The 12,937-nt window shown below is 47.6% G+C and overlaps 1 protein-coding gene across 29 annotated transcripts in view; it reads left to right on the forward strand.

Moving 5' to 3' along the window:
• ABCC1 (ATP binding cassette subfamily C member 1) overlaps window positions 1-12,937 on the forward strand; it is a 187,263-nt gene that overhangs the window by 165,189 nt on the left and 9,137 nt on the right. For all 29 annotated transcript variants that reach the window (XM_063796774.1, XM_054668955.2, XM_016929507.4 and 26 more), the window contains 4 exons: window positions 1,062-1,261; window positions 3,838-3,964; window positions 4,866-4,967; window positions 10,835-10,981. In XM_063796774.1, the coding sequence (XP_063652844.1) occupies window positions 1,062-1,261; window positions 3,838-3,964; window positions 4,866-4,967; window positions 10,835-10,981 (576 nt within the window). The remainder of the gene's footprint in view (window positions 1-1,061; window positions 1,262-3,837; window positions 3,965-4,865; window positions 4,968-10,834; window positions 10,982-12,937) is intronic.

Here is a 12,937-nt window from a genome sequence, read left to right on the forward strand (position 1 = left end):
AGGCGGAATTCTGTCACTTAATGATAACAATAGTCACCAGCTAACTGAATGCTTACTGTTAGGTCAAACTGTATGAAACTGCTAATACTCATTTCTTATCTATAGAAACAGCCATTTCCTGTGGTTCAACCTAGTATTACCAGGCGCTGTGCTTAGTGACATCATGCATATCTATATGATTTATGAAATAATGTGTCCACGCAAATACATATCACATATAAGACTGTAACTCTTACATGTCACCCTCACAATGACCCCGTGAAGCAAGCCTTGTTTTGTTTTGTTTGTTTTCTTAATAATTTTTTATTTTTGTAGAGATGGCATTTTGCCATGTGCCTGGGCTGGTCTCAGACTCCTGGCCTCAAGTGATCTCCCGCCTCTGCCTCCTGAAGTGCGGGTATTACAAGCATGAGCCACCCCACCCGGCCGAGCAAGCCGTGTTGTTCCCATTTTACAGATAAGGAAACTGAGGCTTACAGAAGTAAAGTGTTAGTCGTGTTTATATTGCCAGTCAGTAGTTGAGTCACGATTTGAACTGAGGTCTCGTTGACCTCAAAGCCTGTGCCGAAAACCACACTGCTGGTTCCAGAAAACCCTAGAGGTGAAAGGCTTCAGAGAGGCAGTACAGGGTAGAGGTTAGCACTTTGCAGCCCAGATGGCCTGGGTTTGAATCCCAGTTCTGCCCCTTGCTAGCCATGTGACCTTGGGGAGGAGATTAACTAGCTTCTTTGTGCCTTAGTTTAGCCATCACATACAGGAACGAGCACCTCAGGTTTTTTGTGAGGATTGAATGAACTGATGTTTGTAAAACTGCTTAGAACGATGCCTGGGGCTGTGGGCTTTGTATAAGCGTGAGCTATTATTGTCACTGTCCTTGTCATTGGTGGTGCTATTCCTGTGGTTCACCAGGTGAGTGGGCACCCCTGTGAGGGCAGCCCGGCTCTAACATTTTGCCTCCTGGAGGTATCGGTTACGTCTAGATGTTCTCCAGCACAGCCCTGCCCTGGGAGGATGGCAGGAGGGAACCTTCATCACCTCCCCGCGTCTGTTCTCTACCCCAGAGGTTCTACGTGGCTTCCTCCCGGCAGCTGAAGCGCCTCGAGTCGGTCAGCCGCTCCCCGGTCTATTCCCATTTCAACGAGACCTTGCTGGGGGTCAGCGTCATTCGAGCCTTCGAGGAGCAGGAGCGCTTCATCCACCAGAGTGACCTGAAGGTGGACGAGAACCAGAAGGCCTATTACCCCAGCATCGTGGCCAACAGGTGGGCATGGTGGGCCTGCAGGAGGGGGTGGAAGAGGCCGCCTTAGCACCTTGTCTCTTTGCCTCGATCTTTTCCTCACACCTTGAGCTGGGTATAAAGCCAAACCCCGGCCTTGCAGAAAGGATGGAGAGGCTTGATGAGCACGGAGGACAGATGAATCATTAAGAGCAGACAGCGGCACTGTAGACATGCAGTGCCCGCGGCATTTAAGCGCAGGGACACAGCTCTTCTGGAGTCAGAAAGCCCTGCAAGTGCTTCCCGTTAACTGTCATCCTAGTGATGCAAGACTGCCAGCGACCGACTCTGCTATTGAGTATCTTCATACCGCTGTTCCCATCTGGGGGTGATCATGCACCCCTGGGTGATGTGTATCAGAAGCAATTTACTAATACTAAGCTAAACCATATGAGATTGTCATCTTGTGGGCCAGATGTCATGGCTCACGCCTGTAATCCCAGTACTTTGGGAGGCTGAGGCAGGAGGATCCATTGAGGCCAGAGATTCCAGGCCAGCCTGGGCAACATAGCAAGACCCCCATCTCTCTTAAAAAAAAAAAAAAAAAAGTAGCCCATCATGGTGGTGTGTGCCTGTAGTCCTAGCTTCTCGAGAGGCTGAGGCTGGAGGATCGTTTCAGCCCAGGAGTTCAAAGTTGCATTGAGCTATGATTACACCACTGCACTCCAGCCTGGGTGACAGAGTGAGACCCTGTCTCTGGAAAAACAAAAAAAGGAGATGGGGGTGGGAGATTGACATCTTGTGGATCACAGATAATAGCATCAATCCAAAAGAGGCAGACGTTTGCTAATTATTTGCTGAATTTAGAGAAGTGTCCCTCTCACCCATTTGCATCCTTATAGACTTTTCTGAAAAAGTGACAGCACCCCAGAGGTGTCCCATAACCATTAGCCCGTCTTACACACTCTAATCCCATAGCGTAAGTCTGGGTGGGCTAACCCTGAATGATTAGAGACCTTGACTTCCCTTCAGAATTTTTAGGGAGTTTGTCACAATCTGGCTGTGTCTGTTGGAGTAGTGAGGATCAGTCACTTGGTTCATAAGGGCTGCAATGGAGAAAAGATCAACACCCCATCTTCCTAGAATGCTTTATATTTTAGAACATTAAAATAATAGTTCTAGTGCTATATGATATCATACGAAGCCTAGCTTTAAACAAATAAGATGGCCAGGCACGGTGGCTCACATCTGTAATCCCAGCACTTTGGGATGCCAAAGTGGGTGGATCACCTGAGGTCAGGAGTTCAAGACCAGCCTGGTCAACATGGCAAAATCCCATCTATATTAAAAATACAAAAAAATTAGCCGGGCATGATGGTGGGTGCCTGTACTTGGGAGGCTGAGGCAGGAGAATCACTTGAACCCAAGAGGCAGAGGTTGCAGTGAGCCAAGACCGCACCATTGCACTCCAGCCTGGGCAACGAGAGCGAAACTCTTATCTGAAGAAATAATAGAAGATAAGAGAAGAATAAAATAAAATAAGTAAAATAAAATAGTTCTGATGGTACATGATACCATACTAAACCTAGCTTTAAACAAATAAGATGACCAGGCACATTGGTTGACACCTGTAATCCCAGCACTTTGGGTGGCCAAGGCAGGAGGGTCACTTGAGCCCAGCAGTTGGAGACCAGCCTGGGCACTCTAGGGAGACCCTGTCTCTAAAAACAAAACAAAAAACCAAAAATTTGCCAGGTGTGGTGGCATGGGCCTGTAGTCGCAGCTACTCAAGCTGAGGCAGGAGGATCACTGGAACTTGGAAGGTTGAGGCTGCAGTGAGCTGTGATCATGTCATCCACACTCCAGCCTGGATGGCAGAGTAAGACCCCATCTCAAAAAAACAAAATGACAGAAAACATGATTTCTGTTTCTATTTTAAAGGGTAAAATAGTATATTTTAACACTTTGAAATGAAGAGTCTGGGTTTGGGAACATTACAATGATGTGTACTCGTACTAGTTACGCACTCCCCTCCCAGATCTGTCTCGTAACAAGAGACTGTTATTTTCTACTTGTTTTTAGCCAAAAGGCCGAGAAACGATGGTTATTTTAAATCCCTAGTGTCTCTTATAGTTGATGTCTTCTTAGTATTTAGGAATTTCCAGGACATCTATTTGTTGTTGTTAATGCACTATATGTGTGTGTGTGTGTATGTATGTGTGTGTGTGCGTGTGTGTGTATATATATATATATGTGTGATTATAGGAGTGACCCACTACGCCCGGCCTATGTGTATGTATTTTAAAGGCTTCAATGAGAAAAAAGTTGGTTCTTAAAAAGGCAAGCTTCAGATTCCAGGGAAGATTGCCTCTGGAGAGCTCTGTTTTAATCCTTGGGTTTGCCAGATTAATGAGGATTTACTGGCCTCGTGCCTTCGGCCCTCCCTACCCTGCGCCCATTGTGCACGTTTTGAAAAAGCAGTGCCAGGAAGGACTCTCTCTGGAACTATTGCGGAGTTACTTGAGTTAGCAAAGAATCCCCTTCCTCCCCCAAGAGCTGTAAGCCAAGTCTCTGTAGAGCTGACTCCATGCCTGTTTGTCTGCCTGTGTGTCTTGGTGCAGGTGGCTGGCCGTGCGGCTGGAGTGTGTGGGCAACTGCATCGTTCTGTTTGCTGCCCTGTTTGCGGTGATCTCCAGGCACAGCCTCAGCGCTGGCTTGGTGGGCCTCTCAGTGTCTTACTCATTGCAGGTAAGAGGGGATGCTCATGGCTGGATTATTAAAGTCTGTTAATGGGGGAGCCAGTTGTCCTTGGCTTTGGATTCCAGCTCCAACAGGAATGGGGGAGAGGAACTTGAGAGGTATGGAGTTTGAGGAACAGGTACAGTGCTACAGTGCCTGGTGACCAACTAGAGCAGGAGACGGATTTGACATGTGGCCAGGATTTTCCCCATCAGTCACACAGATTCCTTAGTGGCCCAAGAGGATACTTCCAGGTATGAGGGGAATGCTTTTAAAGCTATGAATTTCCCTCTAAGAACTGCTTTAGCTGCATCTCACAAATGATGATACATTGTGTTTTCATATTGTCACCTGGCTAAAAATATTTTCCAGTTTCTTATTATGTGGCCCATGAGTTATTTTGGAAATGTGTGTGCTTAGGAGATGGCAATGTGGCAGGCCTGGGTGATGGCTTATACCTGGGGTTGCTAATTTCGGTACCTTTCTTACCTGAATGTTTCATAATTCATAACCTTTTATTTTTATTTATTTATTTTTTTGGAGACGGAATCTCACTCTGTCACCCAGGCTGGAATGCGGTGGTGGGATCTCGGCTCACTGCAACCTCTGCCTCCTGGGTTCAAGTGATTCTTCTGCCTCAGCCTCACAAATAGCTGGGTTTACAGGTGTGCGTCACCACACCTGGCTAGTTTTTGTATTTTTAGTAGTGACTGATGGGGTTTCGCCACATCGGCCAGGCTGGTCTCAAACCCCTGACCTCAGGTGATCTGACCGCCTCAGCCTCCCATAATTCATACTTGTTGAAAATAATTTGTTTCCTATTATCTCAGTGGAAAAAAAAAAAAAAGAAAAAGGAAAGTCAAGTACGCCTGCTTACTCTAGAAATGCCACGTGACTCTTCCACTCACAGGTCACCACGTACTTGAACTGGCTGGTTCGGATGTCATCTGAAATGGAAACCAACATCGTGGCCGTGGAGAGGCTCAAGGAGTACTCAGAGACTGAGAAGGAGGTAGGCAAGGGCCCCTGGCTGGACCTCTTGGTCTTTGGTGTAGCTTTACCCCAAGGAGATCTCTGGACCCTATCCTGTGCACCTCTGCCTCTGAGCTGGATACCTCACCAGGTAGAAGTGCATCTTATGCTTGTCCAGTCTTTTTGCAGCACTTATTTAGAGCCCGGTTTTAGGGTGAAAATAGTTTACTGGCTTTACCCAAGATCTGGGGTATCCATATACGAGACTGTGGGATGCTGTCAGGGCATTCAGAAGGTATTCACATTGTGAAGAAGTTTCCCCCTCTAATTCTCTTTCATAACTTTTGACGGTATCACAGAGAAAGTCTTAGTCTGGGGCTAGCAGGTCTTTAACACCTTAGCAATTGAGATGATCTCCGTTCAACAGACAGATAAACAGCAGCCCTCACACTTGGAGTCTTCAACAGGACGGCTTCTGTCTATCAGAAATAACCTTCTGTTATTTGTTATGAATTTGGTTTTTTTGTGTGTGAGGTGGAGTCTCACTGTCACCCAGGCTGGAGTGCAGTGGCACAATCTCGGCTCACTGCAACCTCCTCCTCCCAGGTTCAAGTAATTCTCCTGCCTCAGCCTCCCAAATAGTTGGGATTACAGGTGCCTGTCATCATGCCTGGCTAATTTTTGTATTTTTAGTAGAGATGGGGGTTTCACTAAGTTGGCCAGTCTGGTCTCAAACTCTTGACCTCAGGTGATCCGCCTGCCTCAGCCTCCCAAAGTGCTGGGATTACAGGCGTGAGCCACTGCGCCTGGCCTGTTATGTATTTGTATAGGGGATTCCTGTTAAGGAAAATACTACTACTTTTCCTTTTGTGATTGTAATAAATTTTCCTCTTAAGTAAGTTGAGAAATTAAGTCTAAGTGACTTGATTAAGGATATTAAAACAACAAGAGAATGAGTACATGCATACTACACGAATGATGTAGCTGGGAACTGACCAAAGTTTGGGAAACCCTGCGGTTGTTGAACCCCAGTCCCCTTTTTATAGATGGAGAAAAAGGGAACCTGGGGAGGGACGACAGCTGATCCAAGGTCCCACGTGGCTTGGTAGAACAGCTGGGACTAGGACCCGTGCCTCCAGTCTTTGATGTTGCGTTGCCCTTAATAACTGCCTTCTTAGGCCCTGAACACCAGCACGAGTAGGAACAGCAGTGATAATAGATAATCACAATAATGCCTGGCGACACCCCCACCCTACATTAATGATAACAGGGACACACGTAGTGCCTTGTAGAATGTCAGGCCCAGACTTAAACGTTTAATACAGAGTAATGCACTCAGTCTTTACCCCGCTCTATGACTGATTTTTGAGACACGGTCTCACTCTTGCCCGGGCTGGAGTGTAGTGCGATCTCATTCACTGCCTCCCAGGCTCAAGTGAGTCTCCTACCTCTGCCTCCTGAGTGTCCGGGACCACGGGCATATGCCATCACACCCGACTGATTTTTGTATTTTTAGTAGAGACGGGATTTTGCCATGTTGCCCAGACTCATCTCGATCTCCTGAGCTCTAGTGATCTGCCTGCCTTGGCCTCCCAAAGTGCTGGGATTACAAGCGGGAGCCACCATGCCCCCAGCCCAGCCCTATAATTTAGATGCTACTATTACCCCCATTTTACAGGTGAGGAAACTGAGACAAAAAGCTGAAGTTACTTGCCCAAGATCACATGGCTGGTACATGGCAGACCTAGGCGTTGAGCCTGTGCCTCCTCAGAGACCCTATCCAGTGCCATGGGAGTCATGCTACCCGGCCTCCTGAGGAGAGATGCCCCTTGGGAGTGAGACCAAGGCCTCTGTAAGGTCTGTCCCCCTGAGGAATTCACAGAGGTGACCTCCGCCCACTCCTTTAACATTCTGACTGGGTGAACCAGGTCCCATGTCACGGGTGAGCATTGTAAGAATGGCGTGAGTGCCCCCGTGAGGAACCAAGGGTGTATTACACCGGCAGCTTCCAACTTGACACTGAATTTAATTCATTTACAAGGTATTTCATTAGGTTTTTTTTTTTTTTTTTAGATGGAATTTGGCTTTTTTTTGCCCAGGCTGGAATGCAGTGGCACGATCTCAGCTCACTGCAACCTCCACCTCCTGGGTTCAAGTGATTCTCCTGCCTCAGCCTCCCAATTAGCTGGGATTACAAGTACCCACCACCCCGCCCAGCTAACTTATTTCATTAGTTTTTATAATAGCCTCATTGACATGTGAATTTCACATGCCATGCAATTCACCCAGTTAAAGCGTTCAGTTAGATTGAATTCAGTTTTTTTTTGTTTGTTTGTTTGAGACTTAAGTCTCGCTCCAGCCTGGAGTGCAGTGGCATGATCTCAGCTCACTGCAACCTCCTTCTCCTGGGTTCAAGCGATTCCCAGCCTCCTGAGTAGCTGGGATTACAGGCGATTTTTGTATTTTTAGTAGAGAAGGGATTTCACCACGTTGGCCCGGCTGGTCTCGAACTCCTGACCTCGTGATCCACCCGCCTCAGCCTCCCAAAGTGCTGGGATCACAGGAGTGAGCCACCACACCCGGCCTGAGTTCAGTTTTTAAAAGCATTTTACTTTTGACTGACTTTTATATTTTTAGAAGGATCGTGTTTGACAAACCCAAGAGAAAGTAATTGTCCTCATTAGTCCTACCCCTATTCTGCATTTGCATGTATTTTTATATATAAAGTTCCACATACTTCTCTCCATTCCGCTCACTGTGTTGTTATAGCATCTCCCCTTCAATTATGTACATATATTATAAAATAGAGATACGCTTGTTGTTTTAAAAAAGAAAAAATCAATACAGGGCTGGACACAGTGGCCCACGCCTGCAATCCCAGCACTTTGAGAGGCCAAGGTGGGTGGATCACTTGAAGCCAGGAGTTCGAGACCAGCCTGGCCAACGGTGAATCCCGTCTCTACTAAAAATACAAAAATTAGCTGGGCATGGTGGCAGGTGCCTATAATTCCAGCTACTTGGGAGGCTGAGGTGGGAGGATCGCTGGAACCCGGGAGGTGGAGGTTGCAGTGAGCTGAAGTCACATCACTGCACTCCAGCCTGGGTGACAGAGTGAGACTCTGTCTCGAAAAACAAAAAAACAAAAAAAGAAGTTTATGGTGGAGAAAGACAGTTTGTTCCTGTTCGCCCCGTTCCTCTCCTCTCCAGGGAGAGGCCCCATTAGCATTCGGGTGAATTTCCCCCAGAACTTTCCTGTGCGGATTCCCACTTACCCCAACACGTTTGTTTGCTTGTTTCTTTTTCTATTAACATAAGTGGGATCTACCTGTTATCCTGTGACACCTTTTCTTTAACCATGAGGCACCTTTGCATCTGTGTATAGTAACAGTCACTGCCTCTAAGGGCTGCTGTGAGGCTCAGATGAGATTATGGGTCTCAAGTGCTGAGCAGAGCAACTTGCCTTAGTTGCATTGTAAGCGCTCAATAATAATACTTATTTTTTGGCCGGGCACGCCCGTAATGCCAGCACTTTGGGAGGCCAAGGCAGATGGATCACTTGAGCCCAGGAGTTTGAGACGATCCTGGGCAACATGGTGAGACATCGTCTCTACAAAATAAAAAATACTTTTTGTTGTTGGCGGTGGTGGTGTTCTTTTTTTTTTTTTTTTTTTGAGACAGAGGAGTCTTGCTGTGTCACGCAGGCTGGAGTGTAGTGGTTTTATCTTGGCTCACTGCAACCTCTGCCTCCCAGATTCTAGTGATCCTCGTGTCTCAGCCTCCCAAGTAGCTGAGATTACAGGCTCCCACCATCAGGCCCAGCTAATTTTTGTATTTTTAGTAGAGCCAGGGTTTCACCATGTTGGTCAGGCTGGTCTCAAACTCCTGACCTCAAGTGTTCTGCCCGCCTCGGCCTCCCTAAGTGCTGGGATTACAGGTGTGAGCCACTGCGCCGGCAACGCTGTGATTTTATAGCACGTCCACAAAAGGGCTGCATATCTTGCCTAAAAGTTGCCCGGCGTTTTCTTGTTATGTGCCGTCTGCAGTGCCCCTGAGCTTGGCCATGTGCTCTGCAGCCTGGTTCAGCACCTGTGTGTGCCCTGGACGGGGAGGTGCATTCCCCGAGGCTAAAACCAGTGAACCTGGCCCAGGCCATATCCAGCTGTGGGCCTCAGGAAATGCTGAACTGAACTGCTTTTCAAAAGGAGGGTTGTGTGTCCCTGGGCAAGTTACCGCCCCTCTCTGTGTCTCAGTCTCCTTGTGTGTAAACTGGGGATAATGAAAGGACCCCCCACATGGGATTGCTGTGAGGATTGGATGAGATACTGCGATACAGATGCTGCTTTTTTATCCTTGCCTTCCTGCCGGGGTGGGCAGCCAGGGTAACTCACTTTTATTGTCGTGTCTGTCCAGAGAAGACCACTCATTTCATTGACTCCATTTATAAATATTTATTTAAATTTTTTTTTATCAAAAAGTAAGTTTTATTGGCATCTAAAAACAAAATTCACCCAACATTGAAACATACTTCAATATTTATGTTATTGTTTTCTTGTTTCTTTTTTACTCACTGCAGTGTGAGGAACAAATCACATTTACTTTGGAGAAACAGAGACCATAGTGTAGATTTTACAAAATCACTTTTTAAACTCTCTGTATTGCGCTCTTCAAATACCTAGAGCCAGTCTGTGCATAAAATGGCACACTGTTGTCTAAACCTTAAAATTCTGCACAGCCTAAAGATATGGATAAGATATACCTCCACTTGCTCTTTTGAAATACATCTATTACCTGATCCAGCCTAATGATAGTTACCTAAAAAATTCTTTGTTCCATAGGAAGTCTCTGACAAGCTGTTATACATTTCCTTGACGTTAAAAGAATCTGGGGGCAACATTTATATTTTATCAGAAAAACTTTTTAAAAGTTTACCTATCATGTTCATGTTAAGAACAATGTCTGTGGCGGGCATGGTGGCTCACGCCTGTAATCCCAGCACTTTGGGAGGTAGAGGTGGGCGGATCATGAGGTCAGGAGTTAGAGACCAGCCTGGCCAACATGGTGAAACCACATCTCTACTAAAAATACAAAAGTTAGCTGGGTGTGGTGGCGGGTGTCTGTAATCCCAGCTACTCAGGAGGCTGAGGCAGGAGAGTCGCTTGAACCTGGGAGGCAGAGGTTGCAGTGAGCTGAGATCATGCCATTGCACTCCAGCCTGGGCGACAGAGTGAGACTCCATCTCAAAAGAAAAAGAACATTGTCTATACAAATCAGTTGTACAATTATTTTAAAAGAATGGTGAGCATGAACGTCACGTTAATTCTGGCAGACAAAAATGAACAACTATGATCCATTGAGCCATTATCTATTACACAGAGATGACAGCTTTACAGAAGGTATCTCTGACCTACTGAGGGATGATCATGTCCTCTCAGTTTCTGTGCCTTCTACCACTAGTTCACTTTCTATATCAGCAGCTGTGTCACTCTTCTTGTTTATGTTCATAAATGTGTGTTGAACACCTACTGTGTGCTCTGAGCCCTGGGATACAGCAGTGAACAATTAGAGCTTGTCCTCATTGAGTGGTTGGTGCAGTGGGTGTGGGAGACAGAATACACTCAAGCATGCGAGCCCCAAGAGGGCTGGGGACAGGCAGTGCCCTGAAGGAGAAGGCAGTGCGGGAGGGGACAGAGGGACACAGGGCTGAGAGGGTGTTCTGTATCGACCAGAGATCCACAGGATGCAAGGGGGTCATTTGGGGAATAACATTCCAGGAAGGGCAACCCCCCAGTGCTGAGGCCTGGGAGGCCACCTTGGGCAGCAGAGTGAGTGAGAGGGGAGGTCAGGGGAGTCACAGCTTTACCGGATGGACTGGGAATTCCTTACTCTCTCCCTTCACTGCGATCGAAGGCGCCCTGGCAAATCCAGGAGACAGCTCCGCCCAGCAGCTGGCCCCAGGTGGGCCGAGTGGAATTCCGGAACTACTGCCTGCGCTACCGAGAGGACCTGGACTTCGTTCTCAGGCACATCAATGTCACGATCAATGGGGGAGAAAAGGTGGGTACACATCGCCCCATTCCCTCACCCATTCCCGGTCGGGCACAGGGTGCCATCGGGCAGGTGAACCTAGCTGCAGCGTCTCCCCAGTCACTCACGGCTCCACACCTTTGCTTGAATGGCTTTTCGGGGGGCTGGGAGTGGACTGTGGCAGTAAAAGCTGTTCAGAGCGCATACAGCTTGCAGAAGTGAAGGCTTTTGGGTGAACTGACAGCCCGAAGACCAAATGAGCCCCACAGATTTGTTTTGGAAGATTTTTTGTTGTTGTTGAGAGAGGGTCTTGCTCTGTTACCCAGGCTAGAGTGCAGTGGTGTGATCTCAGCCCACTGCAGCGGCAGCCTCCCAAGTGGGGGGACTACACATGGTTGGGAGTACAGGTGTGTGCCACTGCACCTGGCTAATTTTTGTATTTTTTGTAGAGATGGGGGTCCTACTATGTTGTCCAGGCTGATCTGGAACTCTTGAGCTCAACCGGTCTGCCCGCCTCAGCTTCCCAAAGTGCTGGGATTACAGGAATCAGCCACCATTCCTGGCCCCTGGAAGAAGTTCTTTTTTTGTTTTTTGGTTTTTTTTTTTTTTTTTTTTTTGAGATGGAGTCTTACTCTGTTGCCAAAGCCAGAGTGCAGGGGCCCGATCTCAGCTCACTGCAACTTCTGCCTCCTGGGTTCAAGTGATTCTCCTGCCTTAGCCTCCCGAGTAGCTGGGACTACAGGCATGCGCCACCATGCCTAGCTAATTTTTGTATTATTAGTAGAGATGGGGTTTTGCCATGTTGGCCAGGGTGGTCTTGAACTCCTGACCTCAACTGATCCACCCGCCTCAGCCTCCCCAAGTGCTGGGATTACAGGTATGAGCCACTGCACCTGGCCTGGAAGAAATTTGAATAAGTTGCAAATACTGAAAAATCTGGAAGACTTAATATAAAAATTTATTTTCTGCTTTTTTTGGAAGATCAGAACATCTGGCAACATCAGGTCAATCCTCCCCCGCCTGGCTCTTTCTAGTCAACCTGTGAGCCTCCTGGTTCACGCCAGTCCCTCCCTGTCCCATTCAGTGCCTAGTTGGCCCCTCCAAAACATTAGAATTTGTGATCTCTAGAATAAGGTGTCACCATCCCTTCTAGGGGGTGGCTCAAGGGAAGTGAGAAATTGTCAGAATTTTGGAACCTTCTCTTGGTTCCAAGCTGTTCTTGGAAGAGGTTCCTTGACCTGAGTGATACCCTTAGACTATCCTCTGGAATTGGTCTGACAGTCTTCCTGGCCATTTGCTGGGGGACAAGGCTGCTTTCGCCTCTGAACGTATGGACTTATTGAACTGTTCCTACGTCCCTCCCACAAAGCTCAGAACATTCTGTTCCCAGCAGATAATTTCTCTCTGAGTTACAGAGAAGAGCAGAGTGGGTGATGTTCTTGCTGTCTTTTTTTGTTTTTGGTTTTGGTTTTGTTTTGTTTTGTTTTGAGACAGGGTCTCACTCTGTCACCCAGGCTGGAGTCCAGTGGTGCTGTTTCGGCTCACTGCAACCTCCGTCCCCTGGGTTCAGGTGATTCTCCTGCCTCCGTCTCCCGAGCATCTGGGACTACAGGTGCATGCCACCACTCCCAGCTGATTTTTGTAGTTTTAGTAGAGATGGGGTTTTACCTTGTTGGCCAGGCTGGTCTCGAACTCCTGACCTTCTCTGATCCACCCTCCTCGGCCTCCCAAAGTGCTGGGACTACAGGCATGAGCCACCGTGCCCCAGCCCTTGTTGAGTCTTTATGGCTTATCTCACGTCATGAGAATTTTTGCACGCATGCTGCTCTGTGACACCCCTGTAGGAGGGAAGAGGGAGCCCATTTCTCAAGAGCCAGGCAGGAAGGGGAGAATTGGAGGTCAGGAACGTCATCCTTTGGCCATTAGCTAGAGAACCTAGTTTCTTCAAGAGAGGATGCATGGAGACCAGGTCATAGCAAAGGGCCG

This window comes from Pan troglodytes, chromosome 18 (genome assembly GCF_028858775.2).
Source record: "Pan troglodytes isolate AG18354 chromosome 18, NHGRI_mPanTro3-v2.0_pri, whole genome shotgun sequence".
NCBI lineage: Eukaryota > Metazoa > Chordata > Mammalia > Primates > Hominidae > Pan > Pan troglodytes.